The following is a 26,867-nucleotide window of genomic DNA, read 5'->3' on the forward strand; positions in this document are numbered from 1 at the left end:
GTAAAAATTATTTATAAAGAAGTTCAAGTGAATTAAATTTACAGGAAACAGAAACTCTCCAGCCTGATTTTTATCCTCGAAATAAATAAATAAATATTTTTCTTGCGATATATTAGATAAACTTTTCATATCCTCGAAATATTAAGTTAAAAAAAATGTTTGATCAATCGACAATCGCTCTTCAAAAATAACGCGGCAATTTTAACGTCAACATTTTAGAATATTCAAGGATATCGAACGAATTTCTAGCCATCGCGAGCATTTGTTCGTTGACAAAGTTGACGAACGCGAATCGAGAAGCCGATCGCTCCTAAGGAGAGCAAGCCGCTGCGACCTCGGTCAGACTCGAGCGTTGAACCGTGATGTGATTTTCGTCTGTGCGACACACGAAGGTAGCTAGCGATGGATACACGCTCCATCGAAATCCGAATCTATAATCTATATATCGACTTTATATCACCTCGGGCGTTTCTCGATAAAGCAGCAGACTCGAGATAATCGAAGGCTAATTGCGATTAACGGAATCTTCCGTTCTCGAGATACCCGAGATTTGCAAAGTACATTAAACAAGATATCGTAACTTCGTTTGCGATACAAACGAGTAAATGTCGAATGCGAGGCACGGACTTTACAGTGTTCTCATCTCGGAATTATCGTCGTAATCGTCGATTCGATTTTATTAGAGTTTATCGAGGACGCGAGACGCGTTATCGGCTAACGCAAACTTTCCATTTTTAAGCGCGACCGCTATTACGCGGACACGTAACCCGACATTCCGGGGCAGGGGCTCCGCAACCATCCAGCCTCCATGTCCACCGGCGAACGGCAAAGGGAGACGCGTCGCGTCTCGGAGCGATTCGCGGAGGTGTCGGCATCGCGCGACAGTGTACTGTACCAGCGTACAGTCACCGGAAAGTAGATAGATAGATAGAGAGAGAGAGAGAGAGGAGGGAGAAATTCATGAAAGAGCGACGAGAAGGACGGAGAGAAAGGGAAAAGGACGGAGAAGCAGGTACGAGGGCCCCACACGCGCGCACACGTACGCGCGAGAGACTCGTTCGGCGAGAGCGAGACGAAAGGAGGGAGCGGGGAGGGGGAGAGGAAGAGAGAAAAGGGGAGAGAAGGACGGAGAGAGACAGTCGAGCGCGAACTCGTGGTGCGCGGAGGTGCCACCAGCCAGAGTAGCAGCGGAGACGGAGAGTCCGGAGGTGGCCCGTGCCTGTGGGCCCTGTGGCTACCCGTGACCGCCCGTGGCTCATTGTTACCCGCCGCCCCGCTGTTGTAACGCGACGCGAAGGTGCGTGCCGCGCGGTTGCCCCGGGTTCGTTCGCCCGCCGCTCGTCATTACCTCCCTCGGATACCCGAGCCCGGCCGACACGGCGCGTCGTCCACCGGGAGCAGCAGCGCGAGGTGCTCTGCCTCCGCCGCCGTCTCTCTCTCTCTTTCTCTTTTTCTCTCGCTCTCCTCGTTCCTTTTCTCACCTCCTCTCTCCTTCTCCCTCGTACACGCGAATGTGATCGGTATAGTGCGACCAGTGCGACGTGATACGTTCTCGCTCGCGGATCGCCCTTCGCTGTGCTCGCGCGATACAATAGGTGCCTCGGTGCCGTCATCGTGAAAAAAGACTGTCAGGAGTGCCTTATATTACTTCCTCCACGAGAGCTGGACTTACACGCGCGATACGACATCGCCGTCATCATCGCCGTCGTCGTCGCCGTCATCGGTCGAGAGATTCGGAGCGAAGAGAGACAGAGCGAGAGAGAGAGAGAGAGAGAGCGCCGGGGCGCGCTCGAGGACGAGGTAAGAGATTGCCCGTGTGTCCGGAAAGAGCGGGCGGTAACGTGCATTAAAGTCCGTTCGCCGTGCAAGTCCGAGAGTACGGAGGTTATGTTTCTCGATGACCCCTCGATTCTCCTTCTCGCTCCTTCTCCGTTCCCTCTCCCCTCTCGCGGTCGCCTTCTCCCCCCCTCCCTCGATCTGTCCTTCTCGCGGCGTCCTTCTCGCTCTCTTCCCTCCTCCCTCCTCGCGCGGACTTTTGTTCTCCCCCCTTTCGCTCTCCCCGCCCCTCCCTCGTTCTCTTTTGCGTTCTTTTTCGCGTAGACGTCGTCGGAGCAAAACGCGACGCGATCCAAAGTCTCTCGCGGAGCCCGATATCGAGCCGCACACCTGGCAGCGATTTTCATCCGCGAGAGAGACGAGAGATTTTTACGTTCTTTCCTTTCTCTTTCTCCGTCTGTCCGCGCGCGTCTTTCTCTCGCACGCGCGAGAAGTTCGTTACGCGGCGAGACGCGCACCGTACCTAACTCGTGTGTCTAACGTGTGTCTCGCGTGTTTCGCGCGTCCTCTCTCGCGACAGTCAGTTTCGTAAGTTCTCGATACGGGTTTCGCGAACTGTCAGCTGTCAGCCGCCACCATAGCCCGTGCCACCTGTCCGAAACTCGACGCAAGCGCGTGCACGCGTGCACCGTCTCTCTCTACTCGTTCTTCCCCCTCTCTCTCTCTTTCTCTTCTTCGCCTCTCTATATCACCCGCTCCCCTTTCCCGTTTCTCTCGCTCGGCTCTCGGGCGTTAAACCGCAGCGCGACTTTACGAGCGGTTCTTCGTCCGAGTTCTTAGTCTCGGCGACAAGCGCAATTTCCCTTCGAGAGAGGCGCACAGAGCGGATCCGACGACCCGATCGGCCATCATCGGGAGCGTGCTCGCTCCCGAGTAGGAAAAAGGCTTGTTGATATTTCGGCGCGCAGGCCTTCTGACAGCGCGACCGGCCTTGAGCCCCCCTTCCCCCACCCCCACGTGTCCCCCTCGCTCCCTCTCTTCCCCGTGCGCGCTCCTCCATCGTGTCCGTCCCTAATACAAGCACACTGCGCGATACTCTATACACCAGTGACGCTCAAACGCGTGACGTTTCTGTTTCGTTAAGTTCTCTCTCTCTCTCTCTCTCTCTCTCTCGGAGCCTGCCAGGTTTAATGGATTGGCTTTTCTTTCGGCTTGAATCGAAGCTTTTGTAGATTGCTATAATATTTATCAATCAATTTGCGTATCAATTAATCATGTAGATAGAGTACATTTTGTGAATTCTAGATTTCATGCACATTTATGCGTGGTATAGTAGAAAGTAAATACGCATGAAGTGATGTACAAGGATGTACTCTGCAGAAAGTTGGAACATCCTGTATGAAAGTAACCTGATAATAAACAATGACAAGTATGTTTGAGCTTGCGTCAAAATTATCGTTTTCTCGACGCGCTTTGATTATCGAATCGCTATCGTTTAAATAAAATTTAAATCGAACGTAAGCATAGGAATCAGGTCGATGCTTTAAAAAGTCTCGACTGCAGATCTGATTAATTTCATACGTTGTACTTTAAAAGTTACGTCATTCTCTTCGCTACGAAAAGATCGCCTCCAGGGATTCACGAGAGAATCGACTCGGTACACAATTTGCATTTATATCGGGTCGTGTTCCCCCCGCGTAGACGCGTTTAAAACTCAATTAAGGATAACGCGAAGCGTTTACCGATCCATCGGAGAGATTTACGGATTAAGGGGAGACGAGGCAACCACTGCTCCTTACAAACCGTGAGAGTCCCGCTCTTTCTCCGCAGAGACGAGATCCCGATCCCGATCTCGTCTCATCGCGACGCGTCTCGTTCGAGGCGCTCGGACGAGGGCGGACGGGGGGGGGGGGGCACGCTCGGGGGGGGCCCTCCTCTCCTTTCTCTCGCGGCGCGCGCGGACGCGAAATCACCGTCGAATCGCCCGTCGAGCGTCCGGGCGTTTCTCAAGGTAGGAGAGTAAGTGACCGAGAGCGCAGGAAATCGTGAGCGCGGCTCGGGAGGCGATTAAAGGAGCCGCGAAGGAAGAGGACGCGAGGAAACGGGAGGGGGGGAAGGGGGGGACCGCGGCGGGGAGACGAAGCGCGGGACGAGGGCAACCGAGAAAATCGCTCGGACGGACAGAGAACGATAGACGGGGGGGAGGGGAGGCGAGGGGGGGAGGGGGCGCGGCCCCGGGCGTTAGCCTGTAGCGGTATATGCGAGGCGATCGCGACAATGGTATATATATCGGTAACCGCGGGCGTCGTCGCGACCGCGACTAACATAAGTCTCGGGGGACGACTCGACTCGACCCGACCTGACCTGATCCGACCCGACTCGCTGTCCTCTCTCCCATCTCTCGGACGAGGCCCCCCCCGAGATCGAGCGCTCCACCTTGACGCGGCTCCACCTACGAGCGATAGAATACTCTGGCGTACTCGCGCCTTTCGCCTCGCCGTATCCTGATATACGGGGTGTTCGAGAATTCCGATCGCTGGCATCGGGAACCTGAGACGTTATCGCGTCGGTCTTTTTCATGTCTTTCGATCCTAGCGTCTAATAATGTCATCTCGCGCGAAATCCTTCTCTAGAAGCGATAATCGTGTGTTTGACAGGTGTCATCGAACTGCAATATACATGGGTCTTTAATTAATCCGAATCTTTTTTTTTCCCTCTCCAATCCCGCTTATTCACGGTGTGAAAGTCGACCTTTGTCAAGCCGCGTTGCGTTTGAAAAGCGCGATGACGGGATGACTCGCTCCAACGTCCTTCGGCGGAAAGAAAGAATACACCGTCGATTAGATTAAGCGTTGCAACTTACGCGCGTGTCTCTCGCGTCTACGCGCTCGTGTAAAATGTCGGCGGAATTTGCGCCGCGGCATTTCGTCGGGCGCGAGTGAAACCGTGGGCGAAAGTCCGCGCGTTGCACCCTCCGCGTTTGACCGCTGCTTTTTTTTCTCTCTTCCCGTCGGAATGATACGAAAGGTCACGGAACGCTTAGAAGAACTTTCTCTGCGTTTGGTAGTCGTTAGCCCCACACACACACACACACACACTCGCGTGCCAAGCGATACTATATTTACCTCGCCGCGTGCGCAACGCGTTCTCTCCTTTTCCGAACTGCGATTTACGCGAGGAATCGATTCGATTCGCCTTTATCCACGCGGACGAAATATTTCGCGAAATATGATTTTTATAGAGAGAGAAAGAGAGGGGGTGAGGTACTTTTCGAGGGTCTTCGTTAAATTTTGGAGAAACGAATTTCTTGAAAAATTGAAGATTTTTAATTTTAATTAATTTTTCTAAACCGAAAATCATAAAGATGTCTAATATTAAAATTGCCAAATTGTAGTGGATCGAGTTTTATAAAAGCAGAGATATAAAAACTTTCTGTTTCAATTAATTTCGTTGGTGGTAAATTAATTTATATTTTTTATGAGCGGTAAAAAATGAGGAGTTATAACACACGTTGACGTAATTTTTATTAGAATGAAATGAGTCTTGTAATTTGAAAAAGAATTGCTTTCATGATAAATACCTATGAGTGACATAAATATTGATTTATTCATTTCGATATTAGTAATCGTTACGATCTCATTAACCAATACAATATTATAATACTACTTTTTTTTCTAGGTAAAAATAAGCTACCTAGATTACGCAGAAGTTTATAAGACGAAAAACTTACATAAGAAATAACATCACTCGTTACAGCTGACGTAAAAAGAAATCGGGAATACTCTCGCTTAGCTGCACGCCCGGGTTCCTGCAACGAAAAATCACCTGTGCGTTAATTTAATAAGTTAGCTCTCTGGAAATCACTATACGATAATCCATACATTATTTAATGTTGCGTTATATTTAGAAAATATCATCGTCTAAAAAATGCAATTAACATAATAAAATAATCGCAAAACTATCATATTATTGATACGAATGGCTATAACTATAATTTTCAACTTCAAATTATTTTTAAATCACTTATGTGCATTATTTTTAATACGTAAAACAATTCAAATACTTTGTTCGTTAACGTAAAGTCTAGTTGCAACAAATAGATAAAGTTAAATTTTGCACATGTGTGTGTCTCTCTCTTTCTCTAAATATATAAAAAGAAAAGTTAATCGGTTAATCATAGATTAGCATTAATTCGAGGTCGGTGCAAAAGTTACTCCAACATCTGTGGAAATAATACTTTAATAATTCATAACCGCCTTCCGTTGACTCCCAGGGTTACATGAATGACATGTAATAGGGGGAGGCGGTATCGTGCTCCGCTACTCATCCCTTCGTTCATTCGACAAAAGTGCGCGGGCAAAAGTTTATGGTAGCGACGAGTACGCGAGCGTGTCTCTCTGGATAATCGCTACTCCAGATTGCGCAAGCACCTTGGGCATGATTCTTATCGCGTCGGCTGCAGCACGACGTGCCATTGCACACTGCATGTGTATGTACGTGCACGCATTCATACGCCCGTCACGTATCCGCGGTCGGTGTGTAACCAGCGTGCCGGACACGTATACATATAAACATCAGAATTCTTATACGCTCGATAAATCTATGCGACACGGAGATAGTCTACAGGGATATAGAACGCTTCTGTGTGTGTGTCTACGAGGAGAGAAAAATCCGTGAATGCGTGAAGGGCGACGAGGGAAGAGGAACGAAACTATGCGTGGTGGAAGTTCCCTGGATCCTTGAAACAACGCGGATAGGCCTAGCGACTTATGAATATTGATGAATCTTTCTCCAGCCGCACCCTGATCACTCGTTTCTATCCGCGGGAACGATCCACGAGATGAAGAATAATCAGCTGATTGTCAAAAAATATCGAGCCAAATGTCGATAAACAGATCGAAGGGGAGATGATCTGTTTATCGATATTTGGCTCGATATTTTTTGACAATCAGCTGATTATTCTTTTTCTATTGATGAATCTTTCTCCAGCCGCACTCTGATCACTCGTTTCTATCCGCGGGAACGATCCGCGAGATGAAGAATAATCAGCTGATTGTCAAAAAATATCGAGCCAAATGTCGATAAACAGATCGAAGGGGAGATGATCTGTTTATCGATATTTGGCTCGATATTTTTTGACAATCAGCTGATTATTCTTTTTCTATTGATGAATCTTTCTCCAGCCGCACTCTGATCACTCGTTTCTATCCGCGGGAACAATCCGCGAGATGAAGAATAATCAGCTGATTGTCAAAAAATATCGAGCCAAATGTCGATAAACAGATCGAAGGGGAGATGATCTGTTTATCGATATTTGGCTCGATATTTTTTGACAATCAACTGATTATTCTTTTTCTATTGATGAATCTTTCTCCAGCCGCACCCTGATGACTCGTTTCTATCCGCGGGAACGATTCACGAGATGAAGAATAATCAGCTGATTGTCAAAAAATATCGAGCCAAATGTCGATAAACAGATCGAAGGGGAGATGATCTGTTTATCGATATTTGGCTCGATATTTTTTGACAATCAGCTGATTATTCTTTTTCTATTGATGAATCTTTCTCCAGCCGCACCCTGATGACTCGTTTCTATCCGCGGGAACGATCCGCGAGATGAAGAATAATCAGCTTATTGTCAAAAAATATCGAGCCAAATGTCGATAAACAGATCGAAGGGGAGATGATCTGTTTATCGATATTTGGCTCGATATTTTTTGACAATCAGCTGATTATTCTTTTTCTATTGATGAATCTTTCTCCAGCCGCACCCTGATGACTCGTTTCTATCCGCGGGAACGATTCGCGAGATGAAGAATAATCAGCTGATTGTCAAAAAATATCGAGCCAAATATCGATAAACAGATCGTTTCCTCTCCGATATTTTTTGATAATCAGCTGATTATTCTTCATCTCGCGTTGTCCCTTTTTCTAACAACCAATCCTTTAATGGATGTTATGCGAACAATAAACCAACTTATTTTTAAAGTAGCAGGAAATTTGAATAAATGCTCAAAAGTTATCGATATCTTTTCAGTTGCATGCACATGATTCATTTTAATTCACGTAACGTAATCCAATTAATATATTACACTTGCAGACTCATCACTTATCAGAATCACGCAATGCTAATGCTACATAAAGATGATTTCCAAATTTCGCAATTGAATAAGAAGAAGGGGAAAGAACCGATTGCACGCGCAAAACATCTCTACGAAATATTCCGATAGTTTATTTCAAAATTATCAGAAAACTAAACGCTAAACGGCCGCTAAACGCGCTTATCTCTGGTCTCTGGAGTGCATTTTCTTGTAATCAGCTCCGCGGTTTCACGTTTTAATGAATTCACGCTTCAACACGAACGACCTTATTCCCTCGCGACGTGTGTCCGAGGGAATAAGGTAATATTAGACGAATGACGCGAGACAATCCGTCAGTATATCGCGACCGTAAAGCATGGGTCTTCCCACGCATTCTCGTACCCTCGCTTGGAAAATGCTTTGAGCCAAGGCTCTCGTCCGGAATCACCTTAGCGGGTTGTATACGGCCAACATGTACGTACGTATGTACGTTCTTCTGAACGCGCGTTCCTCTCTTGTTCTTCAAAGGTCGACGGTTACAAACGCGGCGGCGAAACGAGACGGCTGGATGTATCGTCGATGGTGAATATCACGACATGGCGCGAGACGAGGCGGCGTGGAATTTTTCTTTTACCTCTACCGTCTACCGTCCTGCGCGCGTACGCGGGAAAAAGGGAGAGAAATTGTATCTCTCCCCTCTTTCCACTCCTGCTAGAGTCGCGCTGATGGATACCGGTTTTGGAATTGCATTGCTTCGATCTAGGAACGCGTGGCAGTGTCGGTTTCTCGCAATCGCTTGCATTATCGCATTTTCGAATTGAATGTATAACCGCTGCGTCGCATTAGTGGAGAATTAATTACGCCGTATGCTAGGAATCGGCAGGACACGTTTGGGATATTGCCAAATCAAGAATGTTGAATCGCCACCAGGTATTTCTAGGCGAAAGATTATTTTTAAGAAGCATCCTTCAACTTTGTCGACCGACAATAATGCTCCTTGCTTTGCTTTCTTCTCCTTCAAATATCCAAACAGATTATATAATAGAGCAGATATTCTTGCTTCTCTTTGTGTGATTAATAAATTTTAATTTATACATAATATTTATATTTCTACAAAATATTTTTTTTTAATTTCTCACGATGATAGTTTGTCGGATATTAATAAATGAAAAAGGTTGTTCTTTCTCTCTCGATTGACAATATTTTTCTGTGCTACTGTATTTGTACGCTCCAATTGTTGTGCGATCCGCTCGATCTCCGTTGCATGACATTCTTTCGGTAACGGAGGCTGGAATATAGCCAACACTCTAATGCGAGACGATGTGGCAATTTGATCTGACTGTATCTATATTTTACTCATAATCGCATGCAAATAATTGCTATTCTTAGATATGGAAATTAACTTCAAGAATTTTATCAATGTTCATTAATCTGAGCTATTGACAATTTTAACCGTTACATCAAAATTATCATTCATAGTCATACCTTTGTATCCTAAAGGTCTCCACAAGTGAAGGTTCTTTTCATTCTTTTTTTGATTGAAAATAGATTTAATGAAATTTATTTATTTGATGTATTGATTAGCGTTGCGTGACTCTATTTATGATTTTGTATTAATTGCGTTACATTACATAAATTAGTTATGTCATTGACTTATGTCATAATCTCTGAAAAGATCGATGTGAACTTTTATATTTTGAACATAATTTAATTATCGTATAAATAAATTACGTATAAAATTTCCAGTGAATAAATTTTTTTAAATATTTTATGTTTTTAAAATATACGTGAAAAAAATCTTGGAATTTCTTACGAAAAATTATTACCGCCGATTCAGTTTTATTGAAAAATATTTCCTCATCTTATGCGCATCGTTCAAAATTGTGTTAATCGATATCAATCGTGTCCTCGAGTATCTTTATATCGGTTACATGTACTTTGCTCCCAGCAAATCTCTAAAAATCGTGATTGAGATTAACTTTCTCGAGCATTCCCGATAATTATCCGAGGTAGGCGTGCGTCTCGCAAATCGCAAACCGTGCCTATTTGTCTCGAGGACTTTCGTCAAACACCCGGATGCCCGGCTATCGATTACCACCGGTTCCGGCGAACGTGCGCTGGTCGATGTCGCTGCTGGACCGCGTCGCGGCTAAAAGGAAACGCACGCATAGTCGGGCGGTAGCCGCGCGACTGTGAACCGGTTTTCGCAGTGATAAAAAAAAAGAAAAAAAAAAAGAAGAAACGCCCCTCCGCCGGCAATAATAATTTTAATCGACACCCAGACCAGACCCCGCGCTGACTGGTCGGGGTGGCAGTCGGTCCCTCTCACATGCATGCTTTCGCGCGTGCATTCGCGAGATGTCGAAGATATGCGCTTGCGGAGACCGAGCCCTGTTTGACAAGGCGTACACGTACACATACGCACATGTGTATACACACATACACGTACACACACTCTATTCCGGGTGAAAGGAAAACGCGCGCGCCTACTACCTTCGGCTTCGGAGACAGAAGGAGAAGGATTCCGCGAGCCAGGGCTGGTGGGACAAGGATCGCCGCGGGGGACACGCCAAGTTTTCGCGAAATACCGCTACGGTTAGGTGCGAGCACGTAAATGACCAAGCGAGCGCTAAATACCGATCTAACAATGATTTTAAAGCGACTGCTGCGCCGAATGTCTTGGTGGTCTTCCGGATGTCGCGAAGAGAGTCGAGTCAGATCGTCATTATTTTCATCGGAAATCTGTCCGCGGATGGTACTGCCAAAATTCTGCTAGACACCCAGCGCTTTTTCACGCTTCTTTTATAGTGACGTCGTCGAGATTAAAAAGATTTAAGTCATCTTATGAAATAAAATTGGATAATTTATAAAGGAAATTTTCATGTTAATCCAATTAAGTTTCAACAACATTGTATCTGTTAGACATGGTAGAATTATTAGACAAAAATGTTTGTTCAATAATTTAAAAAACATCTTATGAAATAAAATTGCATAAAATTTATAAAGGAAATTTCCATGTTAATCCAATTAAAAGTTTCAACAACATCGTATCTATGGAATTATTAGACAAAAATGTTTATTCAATAATTTAAAAAAATGAAATATGTTATAAAATATCCGCGAATCACCACCGGAGACGTCGACTATTGCATTAAGACTCCGAGAAATAGAGCGGGCGGGAACGCTATGCAAGTTGTAAGGAAAACCGCTCCAGTTCGAGATACCGTTTTATTCCAACGCGCAACGCACTCGTACCAAGTTCGCACGATCGGCTGTCTCTCGCGTTTGCATTTAGATAAGGAATTAATTAATGGAAATTGCTCGCTTGATTGACATATTGAATAAACGCTATCGAAAAATTTATCTCTTGCGGAGGGATAGAATGTATCTATTGACAAACTTTGCATTTTTAATTTTCCGAGATGCTCTCTCTTTTATGTTGCTGATGAAGCGTTTACTGAAAAAAAGGCCGACTATAATTAAAATAAATGCATAATTAAAATAATTATAAGAAATATCTATTTTTATAATTATTGATAATAATAACCTTGTGCGTAATGATAGTTTTAAATATAGTTATCGCTAAAAATAACTATATATATAATTATATATGACAATTACAACTATTTTTTTTATCAACGCATCCTTTCGATACTCATATTTAAAAAGCATTTTTAACGCATATATAATGTGAGATTTTATGATATTAATATATTTTAAATAATTTATATAAACGAAAATTTCTCTATGTTTGTCCAATTTCCGTATCAATCATTGTAAATGTACTTTCCAGAATGATTACCGTTAATAAAACATATATTGCGTGTACGTCGCGACTGTGTATGGTATAATACACATACAGTTATGATGACAGTGAAATATGGTTGACGCCCACTTTCATAATACTAAAACCTTCGGAGTTTGATATCACCGCTTATAATAAATATAATAATAGCGTGATATCACACGCTATTATTGTTTTGTCTCATTGCATATTAAAATCTGTAGGCGTCAAGCCTTGGCATCTGACATATTACGAGTTCCTCTAAGCTTGTATATAATTTCTGAGGCATTGACATTTGTCTAATTTTTAAAATTTATGTCAATTATGTATTTATTCCCTGTACATTATTTTACAATTGTCTATATATCATTTTATATAAAATTTGTATTAAACCGCGAGAAATTTTCCGGCGAAAATACATATATTGTTCTCTTGACACATGTCATATTGACATTCATTATTCATTCTATCACGAAGATCTGCTTTTTCAAAAAGTTATCGCTACAGTATATTATAAAATATCCATCGAATTTCTTTCAATCGCAGAGGGAGAATTAAAAGGGTTAAAAAGAAGAGGAAAAAAAAATATCAAATCGCATCTTGCGACCAAGCGCAAAAATTGCTCGATAGTCGAAAGATTAAGGCGCGCCCGCAATCACGATTCCTGTGTTGCACGCGAACGTTACACTTGGCCAGCGCGTTTCCTCATCGGGGACGAGGAAACGTCTAATACGCAATACACACACGCAACACATCCACACACGTGGAAAGACGAGCGCGATGCGGCGCGTCTTTCACGGTCATTCCGTGGGGCTGCCGATCGGGGACTCTGTGTTCGCGCGACCCGCTTAAAATAGTGCCGTCGTATAGACTCCGTAGGTCGTCGATCCCTCTTCCGCGTCACCTGCCGTACCGCCTGCTGCAGCTCGTGTCAAGATACGAGGAAGCCAGAGCGGGACGGACGCGTGCATCGCGCGCAACCACCGCGTCTCGCGCCGCATCGCATCGCATCGCGTCGCCCGTCCTGCTGCCGATGTCAAGAAACGGCATCGATCGAACGGTCATTGACTAAAGCCTTCGACGGTAAATAACCTTTTACGCCCGTTACCACGTAAAGGCGCTGCCTCGCGTCTCTACGAGAGAACGGCATCGTTGTGAGAAAGGGTCGGCAACGCGCGAGATACACGAAGTCGGCACAGATTTAACGCGTTTTTACGTACGTATCTAGACGTGCGATTTTTTATATATTATTGAAAAAAATAAGAGTTTTATTTTTAAAATGCCTCCTTGATGAATTTGTAATTTGTTATCAATTTTGTTGCGATTGAATTAATTACGGATGACGCGTCTGAAATTAATTTCAGACTACAAAGTCATCGCGTCTGCATCTTCGTATCGGTAAACTGTGTCCGGCGAGTCATAATTATTAATTTATGGCAATTAATTATTTCCAATAATTAGCAGCCATGATTGATACATTTTACGGTTAATCATATGTTCCGAAAGTCACGTTCGATTGTTCGAGATATTTTGTTTTCGAAAAGCATCACATGTATTTTTGTCGGCGTAGCATCTTTCTCGGTAGTACTCGGCACTTATCGTTTGATAAAGCCTGATCTCGTGTTATCGTGGTACGGAGGACGCTGCTTTGTTCGCGCGAGCGAGCCTGCTATGTCAGTCAAAACGGATATCATTTGGACGGGTAAAATGAGGAGATCCCTCGCTGACACAACTTGCACATTTTATAAGCGCTTGCCGCGCTGATTCGTTCCAAAGAGAGGATATAAGGTGCAACGCATAAGGGCAGAAAATCGGCTTATGAAAAGAAAAAAGTACACGTGGGAGTTGGCCAACCGGATTTCGGTAACTACATTTACGGTGCGTTGTCGCTGTCTACCCTGACTCATTTTTATCCTCTCTTCTGATACTTTTATCGAGACATATATCCACGTGCGTGAGTCGCGTAAAGAAATATCGCGTGCAAAATAATTGTAATTAATCCTCTGCTTTTATTAAATTTATATTTCGATTAAAAAATTTCGCGGATGATAAATATATGCGATAAAAGCATACATCTTAACAAGGGCGATTACGATGTTACCGCTAAACGTTACATTTCGCGTACTCGTCTTTCCCTATTATCCCGGTAACGAACGGTAACGAACGAGCCTAATGACAGAGCAACGCGTAAAGGGCACAAAAGACATGAAAAGGTGGGCCCTCTGCAGCTCGGCCTACCTGTCGAAGTAGCGGCCGGCCCGACAGCGTTTTTTCTCGGCTCTCTCGGCGAGCCGACGCTTCCTCCGACCGTCCTTACGCGATGTCACTGACCCGAGTCCGTATCTCGATGCACAAGAATAAGAAGGAGCGGGAGAAAGAGACGCCGAGTAGAAGGAGAGAAAGAAGGAGGAAGAAGAGGAGGAGGAGGAGGGGGAGGTGGCACGGGATTCCATCGTCGTAGTCATCGTTTGTCGTCACCCACGGCTAACCGCCGCCGTCGCCTGGTCGCCTGGCCGACTATACGATCGCGACGACGACGACGGCAACGGCGGTGGTTCCGATTCTCGAGATGGAGAGGAACGCAATAGCGTTACACCGGTACGATGCAACGATATAGCGCGGGGCCGCGGTCGTCGGTCCGTCCAACTCGGCTCGGCGCGGCCGCGACGATCCCGGAGTAGGGAGAGAAGACCTTGAGCCGCGTCACGTGACCCCGAAGGTGCATAGGAGCCGGGTAGGGCGGTCGCGGAGGGCCTTGAACTTACCGCCGACGTTGTCGAAGCCGGCGTCGTAACTATCGCGCGCTCGCCACGCTCGCCTTCTCGAGCGAACTACTATATACGAGGGGAAGAGAGACGCCACGCGTGTGCGTGTATTATGCGTGTACATGGGGAGTACGTCGCGGTCGCGCCATCGTCTCTTTTCGCGTGTCCCGCTCTGCAAGAGAAAACATGAAGGAGTAAGGAGAGGAAAGGTTTTCTCCGTCAGAGGGTCTACACCCTGGAAATGAATTCTCAGATTTCTTTCGTATCAAAAAAAATCAGGGAATTTTCACGGAATTTTATTGGAACTCGGGGAATTTTTTAAAAATTCTCTCTAATCATTTTCTCTCGTGTTATATAGGCTATCAGTACGTCAAGTTATGAATTATATATATATATGTTTAAAATATCTACACCCTGAATATGAATTCAGATTTTTTCATATAAAAAAAAAAAATCGGAATTTTCACGGAATTTTATTGCAATTCGGGGAATTTTTTAAAAATTCTCTCTTTGATTATTTTCTCTCGTGTTATATAGGCTATCAGTACAAGTTATGAATTATATATATATGTTTAAAATATCTACATCCTGGAAATGAATTCCCAGAGATTTCTTTCATATAAAAAAAATCGGAATTTTTGCAATTTGGGAGATTTTTTAAAAATTCTCTCTTTGATCATTTTCTCTCATGTTATAGAGACAATCTGTCGGTACGTCAAGTTGTGAATTATATATGTTTAAAATATCTATACCCCGGATCTACACCCTGGAGATGAATTCTCAAAGATCTTTTTCATATAAAAAAAAAATCAGAGAATTTTTTTAAAATTCTCTCCTTGATCATTTTCTCTCATGTTATATAAGCAATCTATCAGTACGTCAAGTTATGAATTATATATATATGTTTAAAATATCTACATCCTGGAAATGAATTCTCAGAGATTTCTTTCATATAAAAAAAAATCGGAATTTTTACGGAATTTTATTGCAACTCGGGGGATTTTTTAAAAATTCTCTCTTTGATCATTTTCTCTCATGTTTTATAGACAATCTGTCGGTACGTCAAGTTGTGAATTATGTATGTTTAAACCATACGTCTATCACTGTTTATCTTAATAAAATTGAATAAATATTTTTTCTTGTACTTTGTAATAATAAAAATGAAAAAGTTATGCAAGTGAAAAATGTTTATCTGACGAAAGCTTCAATTTTTTTAGTACATTTGCAAATAAAACTTGAAACTTCGTATTTTTCTCTCGTATAAATGAAAAACATGAAAAAACGCATACAATAAAACAAACTTGTTTTACGAAGCCATTGAAAAAACACTCTCTTTATTTGAAATTTTGCGCAAAAATCTGCAAGGTGAAAAAATATCTTGGCAAGATTTGAGTAGACACCCTGTCTGTTGGCGCACCCGGTATGCGACCTGCTTGCACTCGTGGCCGCCGAGGGGCTACCTGCGTGTGTCAGCGGGTGGGCGCGGGTGGGTGCCGCAGGACGACATCCCGAGCGCGGCGAGGAAATCGTAACGTCGCGTCGCGCCGGTCCCCGATATGCTCGACCGCCGTCGCTCCGCTCGGCCTCGCCCGACCTCCTCGTCTCCGCTCTCGTAGCTAACGTTGTTAACGCTACTCCCCTACGCGCACCGGCACCGTGGCGAACGTTTCGCGTTCTCGAAACTTCGCGATAACTAGTCCAACGTGAGATTCGCGCGGGTCCGACAAGAGTACGGTTATCGCGTTGCAGTCGTTCGGTTCTTTCATGCCGGCGAGATACGTGTGTCCGCGGTGACTCGCCGTCGAGCATGTAACAATGCGTATAAAATATAATGGAAAATTATAAAACGACACGTTATCTTCCTTACGCACCTTGTATCTTTTGTGCGACAGAAACGAAAGATTATGTAAGAGAGAATCTTGAGAGATTAAAAAAGAAAATTAATGCACACATCGCGTCGTGAAGGAATATTTTGCGAGGAAGATGATGCGTCATTCTTAAAATATTCGCAAGTTTACAGGCGCAAGTTATTTTGTCATTTTTCAGAGCTAATGTTTTTTGTATGTATGCAAATATTGAGTTCAATAGCTACATCTTTTTTTAGTAATTATTAATAAATTATTAATATCATTATTTTTTAAAATTATTAATATTAATTTATAATAAAATAAAATAAATAAATTTATTATTGATTAATAGATTTAAAATAAAATTATTAATATTAATTTTAAACAGATATTTTTAATAGACCTAGAGTTCAAAATTTTGACAAGATGTTAAATTAAAAATGTTGAGCCAGACAGAAGATAATTATTAATTAAATATTCCAAGAAAAATGTCTCGACTTCCAACTTGTCAAATTCTCGTTATTAATAATAAGTAGATGGAATAGAAAGCAAAATCGTGCAACAGTGAGAACTAGATTAATTCTTTCGAGGACACATCAACGATTTTCTCGCTAGGCGTTAATCGTTAATACGCGGTTCTCCGCATACGTGAGTCGTAAAATATTTTAATTATCCGCACGTTTACGCTTCAGAGCGTGCTAGATGAATGATTTTGCAATACGCTCATAATTTGAAAGGGGACCGATATATAGCAAACTTAATTGATCTAAATATAATGTTTTCTATTTGAATAATTATATATTTCGTGTGTGTGTGTGTGTATATACATATATATGATCTCTCTTGTTGATCTCTGTTTTTTTATGACGAGTCGCTTTTTTCGTATGATATAACCATCTGTCTCATATGATCGGTCGCTAGCATTCGTCCTGCACGCACTACGCACCGTGTGCGGGCGTGAGCGAACGCGTGTGTTTCCGCGCGAAGGTCGTTTGGCGGTTCTGCGGGACCGGAAGTGGGCCGGCCTTGCGGCACGGCCATCGACGTAACCTTGCGAAAGAGAGAGAGAGAGAGAGAGACTGTGTGTCAGCGCTCGCGAGATGGCTTCTAATCGCGCGGCTAAAATTTTTCGGCGAATCATTTCGTGCGAGAGAAGATATACTGTTAGCTATCTAGAGCCGAAGGGGCCAAAATAGCGTGCTACTTTCTAGCGAAACCGCATCGTATTGCATAAACTGTGGTTTAGAAAGTACATTCTGCGGATTTTGTAATTAGATTTTGAATTGAATTTTCGCTACAATGTTTTTTTTTAATTATGTAAATTTTATACAAAAAAAACAGATTTGAAAAAACAAATTTGAAGACGGGCAATCAAATATATATATGATGTGATTTTAATAAAATAAATATTAATAAAATATTGATCAAGTAGTCGAGCAATCGCGTGAAATATGTTTTATTAATTTTACTTATGGCGAATTCGATTGGAAATGCATCCTCGATTAATTCTCTGTATCATTTTCAATATATCAATTGAATATAGAAAATTAATCGAGTGCATCCAAATTAATTATTGATATTTTCTTTTCTTTTCCGTATTGAATTATCCCTAAAATTATTTGTTCATTACATATCCAATGTGTACACTGAGAAAAAAATTGTAAACTCTTCTAAATATTTTCAACTAATTATTATTTTTTTAATTGAAATATTTAAGTATTTCAGTTAAATAGATGTCATGTTAGATTTAATATGTCGTATTTAATTTAAATACCCAAGTATTTCAATTAAAAAATAATAATTAATTGAAAATATTTAGTCAAGTTTACAATTTTTTTCTCAGTATAAGAAATAGATATTATATAAATATAAAATATAGATTATAATAGATATTTATAGATTATTATAGATATAAAATAGTGAAGATACATATTATATACATATAATATTTTTTTTTTCAGATATAAAAGAAGCGAAAAACGATCGATATCGAGATCCTGCTTGTACGTAGCTCCTGATAATTCACAGAGACGACAATAAGAGGCTTCGCCGTAAGGATGCTGTACGCTTCCGCGGAGATTGAGAGGCCGCAAGTCGTATCACGAGCCGCTTGCAGTAGCGTAATCAGCTGAGAATGTCGGAGCAAAACGGGCCCAGCGAGGGCCCAGGACCAGGGCCTGGTTCGGATTCAGGCTGGTGGTCGGCCACACAGACCTGGAAATCATCGTCGTCATCGTCGTCGTCGGCGGTGGCGGCGGCGACCTCATCTTCAACTTCCACTTCAGCAGCAGGTTCTGCGTCCGTTTCGGTTTCCTGCGTCACGTCCAGTTCGTCCCCGACGAGCTCCTCCACCTCGACCAACACATCCGCGACCTGTTGCCCCTTGCCTTGTATCGGTGTATCGATGAGCCCGAGCCGTTCCACGGAGACGGGGAAAAACGTGTCTGTCACCACTATTAACGTACCGCCCAATCAAGAAATGCACGATGGTAATTACTCTTTAATTCCTTTAATGCGATATCGTTTGGATACGAAATAGATCCATAAAGTGTCAAACTTTTAATCTTTTGCGTAAGATTTTTGATACATTATTATATAATTATAAGAATTATATAATTACTATATAATTATTATATAATTATTATATAATTATAAGAAGAAGTAATTCGTGAATTTTAATAGCAATAATATGTTTTGCTTGATATTTAGGTAAAGGAGTGTGTAAATATCTCGGAGGACAGAACGGTGTGACGGTGTCGGTGGTATCGACCTCGATGCTGGGATGCGGAAACACCGTCCCGACGAGTGGAATCTGCGCGAATACGGGTCCGCATAGTATCGGAATCGGCGGTATCCTCGCCGCGAACGCGGCCGACATCGACGATCCCGAAGACAGCGATGGTGAAATTAGCAAGATTGACTTTAGAGGCGTTAATCTGCGCTCGAAGAAGAAACGCGACGTGTCGGGTAATCAGAACGGTGACAAGATCGGCGACGGAGATGCGAATGGCGATGGCGCGGGATGCTGCGATAATTCGCAACAGCAGCCCGAGAGGCCAATGTCGTGGGAGGGAGAACTGTCGGACCAAGAAATGTCTTCCAATACAATTACTAATCAGGTTGGATTTATCGGATATGATATTCTGAAGTCATCGACAAAGAGATTTCGTGGAGGAACATTTGACATATTTGCCAAAATTTCTGCGGAAGATAGAATTATTTCCTCGCAAAGACGATGAAGTCATTGTCCAGACGTATAATAAAGATATAATGTCTAACATATATACTAAAATAATTTTTATTTTACGATATATATGAAATGCCTAATATAAAGATTAAACCTTGAATATAGAAGTGAATATTTTGGCTTTAATTATAAAAGATGAAGTTATTAAAGATATATAAAACTAAAGTATACAAGTTTTAATAATGAAATTAATTATTAGGACCATAACGAGGAAACCTCCATGGAGGGAGTTCAAGTGTGCAGTACGAGCCCTGGACCCATGGAACAGAAATTTCCGATTAAGTCAGAGCCAGATTTTCGATCCAGTCCGGCTTTCACAATAGGATCCTTTCACGACGCTGGACTACCTATGACACACAACCAACAACTACAACAGCAACAGCAACAACGCGGTATCGAAAATCTCGAGCAAACACAACAGAGCGATTTACCGCTTCTCGTGGGCAAGCTTCTGGGCGGATACAACAATTCCACGCCTAATCACAGCCCTATTCTCAATCCACGACATCATCTAACCAAGCACAGTCATACTAGATCACAGGTGAGCTAACAGAGAACATAACATCATATTAACATCAGCCTGTCGCATCATAATATTTGATTATACATAGACATTTTTCAACTCTTGTAGGTGCCGTCACCAGATTCCGCCGTTCATTCCGCATACAGCGTCTTCAGTTCACCGACACAAAGTCCTCATGCGGCACGGCACTCTGCTCTAGGTGCGGGCAGCCCGATACCGTCCTCGTCATTATCCCTCTCTCGACACAGCTTCAACAATTCAACCTCCTCGCTATCCCTATCGCTGTCACATTCGCTGTCGAGGAATAACTCGGACGCTTCCAGTAGTTGTTATAGTTATGGCTCGCTTAGTCCGCCTACACATTCACCCGTCCAGCAACCGAGACATTCGCATTCGCACTCGCAACATCACCAGCATCAAGTGGCGCAAGGTAGCCCGTTGCATCTCCCAACAGCCTCGTCTGCTGTCGCCGCGCATCATTATTCATCCTCTTCAGTGCCAGGCTCGGAACTATCACCGGACGGCCACGCGGTCATAGAGGATCAGGAAGACTGTAGAATACCTTCAGCACCGTCAGGTATTTCCACCAGACAGCAACTGATAAATAGTCCCTGTCCGATTTGCGGTGACAAGATAAGCGGATTTCATTACGGTATCTTCTCCTGTGAGTCGTGCAAGGGATTCTTCAAGCGTACCGTCCAGAATCGCAAGAACTATGTGTGCCTTAGAGGCGCAGCTTGTCCGGTCACTGTGGCTACGAGGAAAAAATGCCCGGCCTGCCGCTTCGACAAGTGCCTCAACATGGGTATGAAGCTCGAGGCGATCAGGGAGGATCGTACCAGAGGTGGTAGAAGTACGTATCAGTGCACCTATACTCTACCGGCGAATCTCGTCGGCAGTCCCGCCGGCGGTATGGCCGGCAGCGAAAAACTGACGGCAGCGGGCAATTGCAGCCCGGCACCGGCCGGAAGCGAGCACCATTACTCGGTCAGATATCACTCGAATCATTCACATAAAATGCAAGTGCCGCAACTCTTGCAAGATATCATGGATGTGGAACATCTCTGGCATTATAACGATAATGATCGAGTAAGCGGGGGAATGTCCGGGAATGCGAGAAACATCTCTGTTAGCGGTGACAATAATATGCAATGTGGATTCGGAAGTGGCCCATCGGCACCCGGCGGAACTGCGAGTGTTATTGGCACCGGAAATAACGGAGGCGCGGTGGAATGTTCGTCGAACGATTCGAGCAATGTCGATACTAACAACAGAAGAGGAGAGTCGGGTAGTCCCGCCGGCTCGGCTTCCACAAGGGCGCCCGATGAACATTCCACGAACGGCAATACCGTGAATAATGGCAATTCTCAAATCGCCAGCATTTCCAATAATGGCAATCCGACGCAACACCCGGATTTTCTGTCTAACTTGTGCAACATCGCAGACCACCGGCTCTATAAAATTGTCAAATGGTGCAAGAGTCTGCCGTTATTCAAGAATATCTCGATCGACGATCAAATTTGTTTATTGATCAACTCTTGGTGTGAATTACTACTCTTTTCCTGCTGTTTTCGTAGCATGAATAGTCCCGGTGAGATCAGAGTGTCTCTTGGCAAGTCGATCACTCTGGCACAAGCTAAAGAACTTGGTTTAGCGAATTGTATTGAAAGAATGCTCGCTTTTACCAACAATCTGCGAAGGCTAAGAGTAGATCAATACGAATATGTTGCAATGAAGGTAATTATTTTTGCTCTTGTTATTAAAGATCCTCATTCTCGTTGCATATTTAATACTTAACACAACTGTCTATCATTTATTTCTTTATATTGAATATTATTCTTATATTAAATACATTTTTAAAGAACTCAAATAGTTGCACTAGATATGTTAAATGAGGATGGAAATATAATTAATTCTTTATCTTAATTTTTTATCTATTAAAATTGATATTTTATTTTGTCTTTCTATCTTTTTAAAAATAAACAGGTGATCGTACTATTAACGTCCGACATAAGCGAATTAAAGGAACCTGAAAAAGTCAGAGCTTCTCAGGAAAAAGCCCTTCACGCATTGCAGCAATACACAATTGCGAAATATCCAGAAATGCCTGCCAAATTCGGTGAACTATTATTGAGAATTCCAGATTTACAAAGAACATGTCAAGCAGGAAAAGAACTACTCAGTGCAAAACGCGCCGAGGGAGAAGGCAGCTCCTTTAATCTTTTAATGGAATTGTTAAGAGGAGATCACTGAATTATCAACACAGTATAAACCAAGCCGTAAGTTTAATAATAAGCAAAATAAAATATACAAGTCATGGCAAGAAGATGTGTGATGAAGTTTCCTTAATCAGTCGTATGCATTTATAGAATAGTATAATTGAATTTTTCTTTTTTCAGATTCCACGCTTATAGGGTCCATAAGCTTAGGGAATCGGATATAATAGGTAATCGCAAAGTGTAAGAAAGATTAAAGAAATGAAAAAACGGCAGATGTAAGATCTATAGTGACATTAGTACTTGGTGAGGGGATTGCATTCTTCGTAATTAGGTCGCATTAATCTAATAAAGATGAGAGGAACTTTCTATTTTACACCGAAATGCTTCCATACAGATCGCGCGTGTTCGTGTTCTTCTATCGAAACAAATGAATTTCAAAGCGGCCTACGGTACACTGGATATTCAGTGCACATGTAGATGCTAATGAGACTGAAAGTATAATTGATACGGAGACACGCAGAGCATTTACTTTTACAATGATAAGCGTTGTATAAATATGTATGAGATGGTATCAAATGGCATTAAAATGCTAAATTCTATTAGAGATGGGTGTAACCTATTCGAGTGCAAACTCTTTATAATAGGGAATGCGCAATCTATAAACAAAGTTGACCTCTGTAATTAACGGTTATAATAGAACAGAACACCAGTATTGCGTATTGTTCTGCGCTTACTTAAGAACAGAGCATAGCCATGCCTTATATATCCCAGTTATGAAAGTGTACTTAAAAAACTCAACACATCAGTCGACCAATTATCTACTTATAGAGCAATTAATCATGGAACAATTAGTTAATATGTTTAGTATATGTATATGTGTATGTATGTAGATATATATATTTACATATACACATATGTATACATACATATATATCATCCATAGAATACGTGGATTTTTATCGATCACACAAAATACATTTTTTATTCTCTTTATATATTTTAACAGCTAAAGAAGAAAAACAAAACTAATTGTGGTATAAATATCAGAGAAATTTGCGAGAGATGATATCAAGCCCGAATACATATAACTGCTTTTCTGTAACTGTCTTTTTTTATTTTTTAATTTAAACAAAAATTTTTTTTTAAGAATTGGCTAATATTTTCTGTTTTATTTGTGTACAAAAAAATTTTATTTTCATTAAATATTATCAAAGAAGAAAAATAACAAATCACAGATTAGAAGTTATATATGTCTTTATGTCTATATATATATATTTATATTGTATATTGTTTTTTACACATAATTGCATATAATATAATTTTTAAAAAAGATTGATTTCTTTCATTATATTGACAAATTTTTATTAAAAATTTACCCAATTTTGTACTAGTACAGTGAGAAAGGACGTTTATTATGATTGCAAAAAATAAAATTTTTCAAAAACTAATATATTTACCAATCATATAAAATATTATTTTATTGTTATGAGATAATATTCTCAAATATATGATACAGGCTATCAATCGATCTTGATATTTGAGAAAGTATGATTTAAAATTTATATATACACTGGTTGTATATATATACATATATGTATACAACAAATTTACATATATACATATATATGTATAAATTAAATAAAAGGATGGACCATCAATAAATTTTTTATTTTCACTTATTCGTAAATTTTTCTAAATCTATATTTTTTAGCATATAATGAATTTTTAAATTTAAGTTTAAACATACGTGACATAAGATATTTACGCTGTAATAGGAAAAAATATGGTACGTTGATTATAAACTAGCACAATATTCTTTTATTAAATATTTTTTAATAAATGAGAATGTTCATTTTGAAAGAAAAGTATTATATAAATGTTACTTGGAAAGATGCAGCTATAAGCTTGCATGCGAAACAAACAAATTGATCTCTGTTGTTGGTATTTTAATGAGACTGTCTCATATATGTATATCTATACATATTGCACATTGTTTTTTTCTTTTTTTTTATTACAGTTGCTTAATCTTTTTATTTGTTGTCAATGTTCTATGAAAAACACGAGGGGCATCCCTTAAAACACTTAAAAATACTATTGATTTGCGCAATACTTAATGTAAAGATAATTTTACATAAGAACCGTCTTCCTCTTTCCCCCTCTTCACATTTCTTTTAATAGAAAGTGACTTATTACCTCCTCTCATGTATATGCGCACACATATCATCCGTGTAACATCACTGATCAATCTTCTTTTCAATTCAAAGTTCATTGTATAAACATTTATGACATTACTCATAATAATTTGTACATCTCATCAGAGACACACACATACATACAACACTAGCGATAATAAGAACAAAAAAATATTAACCAGTATTTGGACGATTTGCTGAACGGTATTGAATGTGAATATTAAATTGCTATTAACAGAAATTATGAGAAGCAGATGCTAAGTTTGATTATATATACTTCTAAAAACGCAACGAAAGTAACGCTGTAAATATAAAGAGAAAGAATCATATTTTGTCGTGACGAGAGTGTATGCGTGTGTGTGTATGTGTGCAGAATGGGTAACAAAAGAGGGAAACGGGAAAAAAAGAGATAGAGAGAATGCGAGAATGATAGTATACTTGTAACAAATATATAATATACTTGTAATAAAGCATATAAAAGTCGACTTAAGCGTAATAGTATGAAAGTAGGATTACAAGAAGATAAATATTTGCCTGTTAAAAAAATGACTATTCTATGTTTATGTTTGATAAAAGCTATTTCTACATACTTTAATGAGATACTTCTGCTGTAGCTCAGTGATAATTGTCCTTATTTGTGTGTGTGTGTGTGTGTGTGTGTGTGTGTGTCTGTGTATGCGCGAGTGATGAAAGAATTTGCTTAACTTTTTCGTGTGCGAGAGTAATTAGCTGTAGAAACATTCTATAATAATCAACAAAATTCTCAGTCCAGCTTTTCATTAATTATAAAATAAAAAAAAAAAAAAAAAGCTACTCAATGAAGATATAGTCTTCCGTTTCAAATAATACGGTGTATCATCGCGAGTAGCGATGCTTGCATTATAATATTAGGAGCAAATTTGACAAAAAAAAAACTTTTCGCCAATCATGACAATATTTGGAGGAAGCTGTGCAAAACGAATCGGATTATGCGATATTCGAAGAGCTTAAATACGACAGACTGCAATGACAATTATATGAATATATATATATACATACATATAAATATATGTATATTAAAGTTGTAAGAGAAAGAGAGAGAGAGAGAGAGGAAGGAAAAGTTGTAAGTATATGAGGAAAACACCGGGCGTTAAGGGCCAAACAGCAGTGTAATATTAAATAGATTGTAGAGATAATATTGCGGATACTCGTCACGCATAGTATTTCTTATTGATATATATATATATATATATATATATATATATATATATATATATATACAGGGTAGGCCATTTTAATCTACGCACTGAAATATCTCAAAATCCATAAGTTTAAGACAAAAATGTTTCAGACAAAAGTTGTATGATTTCGAGGAGGCCATAAGAGGGTACCGAGGGGATAATCGAAAAATGAACATTTTACAAGATATTTTACGGTTTATGTAAAATTAAGAAATGATTTCAAGCCTTATAACTCAAAAAGTACTTGAGGGAAAAGTATTTTATTATAGTGTTTTGGAAAGCCCTCGAGATAAGCTACAAGAATATGCAATAGAAAGTAAGGAGTTTCATTTAAAAAATTGAAGGTGTGACCTTTACGTGACCTTGAAGCAACTATTCAAGGTCAAACTATTGACACCACCTTATGTCCCCCTCGAAACCATACAACTTTTGTCTGAAACATTTTTGTCTTAAACTTATGGATTTTAAGATATTTCAGTGCGTAGATTAAAATGGCCTACCCTGTATATATATATATATATATAAAATATACAGCGCAAGAAATTTTATATAGAAATAAAATGAAAGATATCGACAGAGTTTTATCCATCTATCATCAACTAGTTCAGCAGTCCTTGCGCGAAAATTGCAAATTTCTCTTTTTATTAAAATATTGTAAAATATTGTAAAAACTACTCAACAGGGCCGAGCGTTCGTACCTATACAGCACGGAATATTACGGCAATATTGCTGCAATGTTCTGTGCTATATGCGCGAGTACGTATATAATATAAATTATATATACGCTAGACATGTGCGTGCGCGAGATGATCTCAATTCCGTGATTATGTGAGAAAAACGCGTTCGGAATTAAAAATGATTTTAGACACTATTGATCTAGTTGAGCCTCAAGACAGAAAAAAGACAGGAAGAGACGCCCCCCTCCCCCCCCCCCCACCCCCTGATATATGATACGCTGAGAATATTTCGTTGTCGACATAGAGAAATAATTATCCATGCAGAAAACACGATTAGAAAGTAGTTTTATACATATACATACAACACACACACCGAAAAGTATCGATAAAATAAAAAAATCTTTTTACAAAATATATCTTCACGTTTATTCGCCCTCGCGCGAAGAGAGAGAGAGAGAGAGAGAGAGAGCGATGAATAATTTTCTCCCTTTTATCTCTTGCGTTACTCTCTTATCTTGATTAATTCAAACACGAGAG

At 40.9% G+C, this 26,867-nt stretch overlaps 2 protein-coding genes across 5 annotated transcripts in view; one reads left to right on the forward strand and one right to left on the reverse strand.

Annotated features, from left to right (window-relative positions):
* The window catches only part of LOC145972504 (uncharacterized), a 130,056-nt gene that overhangs the window by 102,638 nt on the left and 551 nt on the right, over positions 1-26,867 (reverse strand). Inside the window, exon 2 of the mRNA XM_083101216.1 lies at positions 5,507-5,584. Coding sequence (XP_082957342.1) covers positions 5,507-5,584 — 78 coding nt within the window. The remainder of the gene's footprint in view (positions 1-5,506; positions 5,585-26,867) is intronic.
* Hr39 (nuclear hormone receptor FTZ-F1 beta) lies at positions 1,021-26,742 on the forward strand. 4 transcript variants are annotated; one of them, XM_083101190.1, is made up of 7 exons: positions 1,021-1,800; positions 18,214-18,741; positions 18,962-19,371; positions 19,699-19,891; positions 20,519-21,759; positions 22,009-22,301; positions 22,422-26,742. In XM_083101190.1, exons 2-6 carry the CDS (start codon positions 18,387-18,389, stop codon positions 22,273-22,275), a joined length of 2,466 nt encoding a protein of 821 aa, XP_082957316.1. In that variant the 5' UTR covers positions 1,021-1,800; positions 18,214-18,386; the 3' UTR covers positions 22,276-22,301; positions 22,422-26,742. The 4 variants fall into 4 exon arrangements, with proteins under 4 accessions (XP_082957316.1, XP_082957313.1, XP_082957314.1 ...); XM_083101187.1 differs by having other exon boundaries at positions 1,022-1,800; positions 19,699-20,040; positions 20,131-21,759; XM_083101188.1 differs by having other exon boundaries at positions 1,022-1,297; positions 19,699-20,040; positions 20,131-21,759.

This window comes from Camponotus vicinus, unplaced genomic scaffold (assembly GCF_025532165.1).
Source record: "Camponotus vicinus isolate PSW18456_S1 unplaced genomic scaffold, iyCamVici1.0 SCAF_5, whole genome shotgun sequence".
Taxonomy (NCBI): Eukaryota; Metazoa; Arthropoda; class Insecta; order Hymenoptera; family Formicidae; genus Camponotus; species Camponotus vicinus.